General features: G+C 42.5%; 1 protein-coding gene across 1 annotated transcript; it reads right to left on the bottom strand.

Moving 5' to 3' along the window:
- Positions 1 to 4,458: 4,458 nt before the first annotated feature.
- Positions 4,459 to 7,353, bottom strand: KCTD14 (potassium channel tetramerization domain containing 14). The gene is made up of 2 exons (XM_070944068.1): positions 7,237 to 7,353; positions 4,459 to 5,124 (listed from the first exon to the last, which is right to left on the bottom strand). Exons 1-2 carry the CDS (start codon positions 7,294 to 7,296, stop codon positions 4,459 to 4,461), a joined length of 726 nt encoding a protein of 241 aa, XP_070800169.1. The 5' UTR covers positions 7,297 to 7,353.
- Between the last annotated feature and the right edge of the window lie 1,739 nt (positions 7,354 to 9,092).

The raw sequence follows: 9,092 nt of genomic DNA, 5'->3' as shown, positions 1-9,092 counted from the left end.
GTCATCCAGTGGTGGGATTAATTTTTTTTTACTACTGGTTCTATGTGCGTGGCTTGGTGGGCTTGGCAGGGGAAGGATACTGCAAAATCTCCATTTCCTCCCAATCAGCTGGGACTCGGGAGGCAGAGAATAGATGGGGGCGGGGCCAGTCAGAGGTGGTATTTACCGGTTCTCTGAACTACTCAAAATTTCCGCTAACAGTTCTTCAGAACTGGTTAGAACCTGCTGAATACCACCTATGCATCCACCCATCATCCATTCATCCATCCATCCATCCATCTCTATCTTCCATCTATCTATCTATCTATCTATCTATCTATCTATCTATCTATCTATCCATCCATCCATCCATCCATCGATATCTATCTTCCATCTATCTATCTATCTATCCATCCATCCATCCATCCATCCATCCATCTCTCTTCCATCTATCTATCTGTCTATCCATCCATCCATATCTATCTATTTATCCATCCATCCATCCATCTCTATCTTCCATCTATCTATCTATCCATCCATCCACCCATCCATCTCTATCTTCCATCTATCTACCTATCTATCTATCCATCCATCCATCCATCAATCCATCCATCTCTATCTTCCATCTATCTATCCAGCATCTATCTATCTATCCATCCATCCATCCATATCTATCTATCTATCTATCTATCTATCTATCTATCTATCTATCTATCTATCCATCTATCCATCTATCCATCCATCCATCTCTATCTTCCATCTATCCATCCATCCATCCATCCATCCCTATCTTCCATCTATCTATCTATCTATCTATCTATCTATCTATCTATCTATCCATCCATCCATTCATCCATCCATCCATTCATCCATCCATCCATCTCTATCTTCCATCTATCCATCCATCCATCCATCCATCCATCAATGGGCTTGACTTCCATGCTAAAAATCCACTCCAAAGAGAGCTGGTAAAGATGTGCAGTTGAAGTGGATTTACCCTATAACTCAGGGTTTCTCTTCCTTGGCAAGTTTAAGGTATGTGGACTTTTAACTCTCAGAATTCTGGCATCAAAATACAGATACTTTTAAACTTGCCAAGCTTACACAGGTAGTCCTCAACTTACAACCATAACTGACCCTCAAAATTTCCATAAAAATATGCCAGTTGCCAAGCATCTGAAATGTGATGATATGATCCCAATGATGCTGGAACAGTAATATCCCAGGGATGCTGGAACATAATAACAATAATGAAGGGGTTTTTAAGGGGAGTTTTAATGGTTTTATTGGTTTTTAACACTTAATATTGATTTTATCTGTTTTTATTGCTGTGAACCTCTCTGAGTCCTTTCCGGAGAGAGGGCGGCATATAAGCTTAATAAATAAATAAATAAATAAATAAATAAATAAATAAATAAATATCTGTGAAAATCATAAATCACTTTTTTCAGTTCCTTTGTTACTTCGAACAGTCACTAAACAAATGTTTGTAAATCGAAGACTACCTGTAAAAGAATGCTGCTATCTTGGTCTGTATGTATTTTAGCTTGTGACAACAATTGTATCCTTGTTCTTTAGGACTGTTTGAACAAATCATGTGCATCTGATTTATTTCCTGGTACTGTATTTGCTGGCATCACTGTTGTTTTGCACTGGGGGCAGGTCAGGGTTTGTTTTCTTTTTTTACACTGAGTTGGCTTTTGGTTTTCTTGAATTTGCTTCAAGGTTGAGAAACGTTGGGTTAAGGTGTTAAGAAGCAAAGCTGCTTTTTTTTCCAAGAAGCAACTGGACTTTCCTATTTTTTCTTCGAAGACGTTTCACTTCTCATCCAAGAAGCTTCTTCAGCTCTGACTGGATGGTGGGGAATGGAGGATTCATATTTGCATAAACGACCAGCTGTCTGCAAGGAATATCAATCCATCCAGAACCAACCCACCACTTCATACCACGCTCACCAAGCCACGCCCACCAAACTGGTAGTAAAACAATTTGAATTTTACCACTGCCCAGCTAGCTTTCATGCCTAAGGCGGGACTAGAACTCACGGTTTCCTGGTGATTTGCCCAAAGTCACTTAGCTGGCTTTCATGCCTAAAACGGGACTAGAATTAACCATCTCCTGGTGATTGGCCCAAAGTCATGCAGATGGCATTCATGGCTAAGGCAGGACTTGAACTCGCGATCTCCCACTTTCTAGCCTGGTGCCCTAACCACTAGATCAAATCTTGGTCCTTCCTTTGACATGGAAACCAAAGGGCTGATCTTGAATGAGTGAACTGTTTCTCAGCCCTGATCAGTGTCCCTGTAACAAGCCAGTTAAAAGATAAACTCTCTTTCAACATCCTGGGTGGATAACTCTATTGTGTTTGGTCCAGTAAGTTATTTTGGAGAGAATTCCTCCAGTGCTCCTTCAATAAATAATTATTACAGTGAGGCTTAATTATCAGTTTTGGGGTCCTGCATTTGATTCCACAAGTTATAAAAACAAACTTAAGGAAAAAAACGATTCCGTAATCTTGAAGGAAGCACGAGACAGAAAACTCAAAATAACCTCATCTTGATTTTCCTTACTATAAGACAGATCGAGAGAAATTTATGCAGGTTTTCGGGGTTCTGCTACTGTACCCTAGAGTTGTGCAGGTAGTCCTCGACTTACGACCACAATTGAGCCCAACATTTCTGTTGCTAAGCAAGACTGTTGCTAAGTGAGCTTTGCCCCATTTTTCTTGCCACCGTTGTTAAAGTGAACCACTGGGGTGGTTCAGTCAGTAATACGGTTGTTAAGTGAATCGGGCTTCCCCCATTGACGTTGCTTGTCAGAAGATGATCATATGACACCAGGACACTGCAACTTTTTTTTTTAAATAATTTTTTTTTTATTTTAAACAAAAACAACATAAAAACATCATCCTTTCAAACAATTACAGACAGTGTTTCGGTCGGTTAAAATCCTTTCGTGCTCCCAAGATCTTCAAAAATATCAATATATGACAAATGTTCTTTTCCCCTAAAAGAAAACAAGTGTTTACACATTTTATCTTAATTTCATTTCATATATCATATTTCATCTCCATGTTTTATTGTCTATCCATTGATAAAATAACTCCCCTATCAAATAAGATTGTTTATCTTCCTGTTCCCTTATTTCAAGTGTCAGTTTACTCATTTCAGCAGAGTCCAGCATTTTCTTAATAATTTCTTCATCAGTAATTATCTTCTCTCCTTTCCAGTTTTTAGCAAATACAATTCTAGCCGCTGTTACAATATTCACAATTAAATATTGCAATTCTTTATTGAATGGTAAGATCCCTAATAAAAATGTCTCTGGTTTAAAATCAATGTGTCTTTTTATCATTTTTTCCAACCACATGTGTATCTTAGTCCAATATCTCCTTGCTTCTACACATGTCCACCACATATGGTAATATGATCCTGGGGTCAAATGTTGGATGACACTTCCAACATTTCTCCGAATTTTGATTGCGTGACTTTTGCAATGATATTAAGAGTGAAAACCAGTCGTCAGTTGCTTTAGCAGTGCCATTGTAACTTCAAATGGTCACTAAATGAATGGTTGTAAGTCGAGGACTTCCTGTACCTTTGACATCCCCGTGGCGTCTGTTTGATAACCTGGAATATCTTGAAGAGCTGACACCTGGGGTGTTAGAACAGGTAAAGGGGAAACCTGACCACCTGGCATCTGAAAACAAAATGATTGGCAACTGGCTATATATCAACCTATACACCTGTCATTACACAGGTAAACTCAAAGGTGCTTTTTCAGGAGGCAACTGGACTTTCTGGTTTTTCTTTGTAGACCTTTTGCTTCTCATCCAAGAAGCTTCTTCAACTCTGACTGGATGGTGGGAAATGGAAGGATTGATACTCCTTGCAGACAGCTGGTCATTTGCATCCTTTTAGAGAGTCGTTGAGGCCACTTGGAGGTTTCTCAGGTGTCCTCAGGGTCCCCTGAGTAGTGTAAATGGGTGTGGAGCCTTCTTGGAACTGCTGAAAGGACTGTGTTGTAGACTGGAGATAGATGAGGTCATATATTTCTCCCCCTCTGTTGAGAGAGGGCCGTTCAATTTTGACGTAGACGGCATCTTTGACGCCTCTTTCAAACCAGCGTCCCTCTCTGTTGAAAACGAGAAGTAAAACGTCTTCAAAGAAAAACCACCTTTGAGACAACCATGATTTGGATGACTAAGAATCTCCATAGAGATTTACACAAATAAGCCTTCATCTTCCTGTTGGCCTGTTTCCTATTATGTGAAAATGCCCACCAAGATCCAAATGTTCTCCAAAGATCTCAAACTCCAGATAAGGAGCAAAGTTTAGAGATTCTAGACTGCTCAAATTCAGCAGACATCTGGAGTGATCTTCTGGCAGAAATCTGGAGTGATCATCTGCCTTACGTAGCCCAGTGCTGGGAAAGCTACCCAAGAGACCTTCAAAATCTTACGAGTTTATGAGTTTTGAGCTACCACCAATGAAACAAAAACTTGTAGAAGAAGTCATTGGCTTTGAATCGAAAGCCTTTTTCTGGAACGTAGCTCTGGAAGGAAGTCTTGTAACCTTTGGCTTCTACGTCCATCTTGATGCAGTCCAGGAGATCCAGAATGTTCGGGGCAGCTTTCCACGGACCGAATTGGACCACGGATTTCTTGGAGGTATCTAAGCTGCTGAGAGCATCGCTGCACCTCGCCACATCTTCCAAAGTCTTCATCACACAGAGCATGACGCTGGATTGGCGGGAAGCCACAGCTTCTGCCCGCGCGATTCGGATCATCAGCTCGATGTTTTCGGAATAGTTGGGCACCCGAGCAAGGAACTGCTTCCTGGCCACCAGCTCACCAAAGATCTGAGGGGACTCTTCCAGTTGCTTGATCAGAGGCTTGATGTCATAGTAGGTGGCTTCTTTGTAAACCTCCTCGACGTGTTGCAAGGGGACCTGATCACTACGTAGATAATCCAGGATGTATTTAAAATAAGTTCCAGGACGGTCTATGACGAATCGCCCCACCGAATCTATTCGAGGTTTAGCCTGGCCAAACATCTCAGCCAATTTAGATCCTGGGTACTTCTTCAGAGTGCTCAATGTGGTTGTGAAGATGTCCCCGCCAACGTTTAACTCGACGATTTGACACTGTAGATGAGAAAAGGGAGGGGGAAAGATATGCCACATCTCAGTTTTGAGAAGGGAAAGAGCAGGGACAGCCACAAAGATCTAGTTAAAATAGCATTTTAATCAATAATACGTTGTTTTAAAGAGGTTCTCCTTGGTTCTTCTAGGTCTAGGAACATTACCCCTCCTGTGGGATTGGCCTGCCCTACGTAGAGTAGAGCAGAGCAGAGCAGAGCAGAGCAGAACAGAACAGAACAGAACAGAACAGAACAGAACAGAACAGAACAGACAAAAGACAAAACACAAAACCACACCCAGTGTATAATACAAAATAGGGAGAAGCAGAGGAATTTTTTCTTCATCTTCAGGTCTTCCAAAATTCTCTTTGCATTGGCACTGGCATTATTTCTTCCAAGTTCCCGATTGCGTAGTCCACAAACGGTTGCCATATCCTCCAAAATATGTTTTCTTTCAATAGTCCTTTTTTGAATTTTATATCACACGTTAACTTATCATTAAGAGCAATTTTCCAAACTTCTCTGAACCATTCATTTATTTTGTATTCAATATTCAATTTCCAATATCTTGCAATCACAATTCGTCCCATAATGACCAATATCCTTACAAGCTCTCTTTCATCAATTGTGAACACCTTGTCATTCAACTTTAATATGAGGATGGTATCTACTCCCAACTTTACCTTCTTTTTAATTATTTTACTAGACTCTTCTTCTATTCATAACCAAAAATTCTTCACTTTACAACATCCATACCACATGTGTTCGTATGTCCCATTCTCCATTTTACATCTCCAACGTAACTTGCTAGCACTTTTATTCATTTTATATAATCTTATTGGGAACAGGTCCCATTTCCAGATAACTTTATAACTATGCTCCTTTATTCTTATTGATAAGGTCCTCATTATTCTATGGAGGCAAGTTGTTCCACTGATTAATTGTTCTCACTGTCAGGAAATTTCTCCTTAATTCTAAGTTGCTTCTCTCCTTGATTCGTTTCCATCCATTGCTTCTTCTCCTGCCCTCAGGTGCTTTGGAGAATAGCTTGACTCCCTCTTCTCTGTGGCTGCCCCTCAAATATTAGAAATATCACCCCTAGTCCATCTTTTCACTAGAGTAGACATACCCAATTCCAGCAACCGTTCTTCGTATGTTTTAGCCTCCAGTCCCCTAATCACCCTTGTTGCTCTTCTCCGCACTATTTCCAGAGTCTCAACTTGTAAAAAAAAAAAATGTTGGAATTAAGTATGTCTACAAAATCCGGCCAAAACTGGCTGCAATATTCGAAGTGTGGTTTTAATCTTAAATTTCCTGAAAGTGGGAACAATTAACCCGTGGAACAACTTGCCTCCAGAAGTTGTAAATGCTCCAACACTGGATGTTTTAAAGAAGAAGTTGGATAACCATTTGTCTGAAGCGGTGTAGGGTTTCCTGCCTAAGTAGGGGGTTGGACTAGAAGACCTCCAAGGTCCCTCCCAACTCTATTATTCTAAGTATTTTTTTTTATTGAAAAAGTTTTACAAATACAGATTTTTCCCCCTTTCCCTCCCCCTTTCCCTCCCTAACCCTCCCTTACCTTCCCCTACCTCCATGACTTCCCCAGGGTGAAACCCAAATCCAAATCACATTATATAATACTTTACCGCCCATCTACTCTACCCCCTGTGAAGTATACATTTCTTCCTAACATACAACTATTCTACCCCATATATGCTATACATTTCTACACAACGTTCAGCTTATTCTAAGTATGATCAAGGCCTTATAAAGCGGTATTAACACTTCACATGCTGGCTGGGGAGTTGAAGTCCATCCATCTTCAAACCGCTGCGGTTGACAAATCCTTTTCTTAGTGCGTTGTGCGATCTCAGCCCACTGACTGCACAATGTGTACATCAAGCCAAGCCTTACACAAAGCGGCAGATTCCACAAAGACCCACAAAGAGATGCGTTTGGCACCTCTCTTCCCTCACCGCATCAGCTCCTCAAACGCAGCAACATATCGCCTACTTACCAGCTGCTCCTTGAGGGTGGCAAGACTGCCAGAGAGGGGATTAAACCCACCCACTCCCTTTCTCCCTTCCTCATTTTTGCTTTCTTCTGTCTTGCTTACCGTCGGCAAGTTAGCCGGGCTTTGTTTTCCAAGCATCTTCGGCTCGGGAGAATTACTCATTTTTGACTCCTTCAGCACTGGTGTCTCAGAGGTCTTTACCAGTTAGAAGTCGGTGGGTTATTGTTGGGAACGGACTCACGAACAGGTTCTCGTCACTGCAACACACCGATGTCCGTTGCACGCCAGGCACTCCCTTCCAGGTGAAAACAGCACAACGGAGGCACCTGTAAGCGGAAGTTTTGCCTTTTAGGACACCTGCAGAGGTGGCACTACGCTCCGAAGTAGGAGGAGATCGCAGGCCAGGTTTTTCCAAATTCCTGCCTCCGGGCAGACACGTCAAAGATGACGAAGAGCCAAATCAGCCTAATCTGTCCTTTCTCGTCTCTATTGTGCCCTTCGGCAAACCGTCTCTCGCCTCCAGAAGTTGTGAATGCTCCAACATTGGAAGTTTTTAAGAAGAGATCGGATAACCATTTATGTCTGAAGTGGTGTAGGGTTTTCCTGCCTGGGCAGGGGGTTGGACTAGAAGACCTCTAAGGCCCCTTCCAACTCTGTTATTCTGTTCTATTTCTCACCAAACAGGCATTGCCTTTGGCTCTTTTCCAATTCTCAGCTGATTCTGGATTTTTCAGCGCCCTCGGTCTGGCTGAAGACTCCCAATCTTATCCCCTGCGTTTGAACAGTTCAGTACAGGCAGTTCCTCAACTTACAACAGTTCATTTAGCGACCATTCAAAGTTACACGAAAAAATGGACTTAGGACTTTAGGAAAAACGTAGGACTCGTTTTCCCACACAACCGTTGCAGCCTCCCCCATGATCAGGTGATCAAAATTTGGAGGCTTGGCAAACCGGTTCCTATTTATGACGGTTGAAGTGTCCCGGGGTTATGTGTTCTTCTTTTGCGACATTCTGACAAGCAAAGAAAATGGGGGAGGGGTAGACAGATTCGCTTAACAACCGTGTTGCTAACTTAGCAAAGGTAAGGATTCACTTAACAATGGTGGTAAGAAAAATCGTGAAATGGGGGCCAAGCTCGCGTAAGAAATGTTTCACTTAGCAACGGGGGGGAGCTCCATTGTGGTTGTAACGCGAGGACTACCTGTACTAAAGTCCTAGTTTTATAAGATTGACCTGTTCTCCAAAGCACCTGAGGGCAGGAGAAGAAGCAATGGGTGGAAACTAATCAAGGAGAGAAGCAACCTAGAACTAAGGAGAAATTTCCTGACAGTGAGAACAATTAACCAGTGGAACTACTTGCCACCAGAAGTTGTGAATGCTCCAACATTGGAAGTTTTTAAGAAGATGTTAGATAACCATTTGTCTGAGGTGGTGTAGGGTTTCCTGCCTAAGCAGGGGGTTGGACTAGAAGACCTCCAAGGTCCCTTCCAATTCCGTTATTCTGTTATTTGTCTAAAGAGGAGGCTAAAGAGGAATATCCTCTTGGGGCAGGTTTGGGGGAGATAAGTCCCAGTATCAGTGGTGGGTTTCTACTGGTTCGCCCCAGTTCGGGCAAACCGGTAGTGGCGTCGGTGGGAGGCTCCGCCCACCTACCCGGATGCCGTCACGGACACAGAAGCACCACGTGCGAGCGAAGCAAGGGCACATGCGTGTGCTCTTAGTTCCGAACCGGTAGCGAAGGTAAGTTGGAACCAGGGGTTGATTTCGACATTTTTACTACCGGTTCTGTGGGTGTGGCTTGGTGGGCGTGGCAGGGGAAGGTACTGTAAAATCCCCATTCCCACCCCACTCCAGGGGAAGGATACTGCAAAATCTCCATTCCCACCCCACTCCAGGGGAAGGACACTGCAAAATTTCCATTCCCACCCCACTCCTGGGGGAAGGATACTATAAAATC

The sequence above is a fragment of the Pituophis catenifer genome, unplaced genomic scaffold (assembly GCF_029215685.1).
Source record: "Pituophis catenifer annectens isolate HBS135680 unplaced genomic scaffold, rPitCat1.0.hap2 SCAF_4, whole genome shotgun sequence".
NCBI lineage: Eukaryota > Metazoa > Chordata > Lepidosauria > Squamata > Colubridae > Pituophis > Pituophis catenifer.
This window is presented reverse-complemented; position numbering and strand designations above follow the sequence as displayed.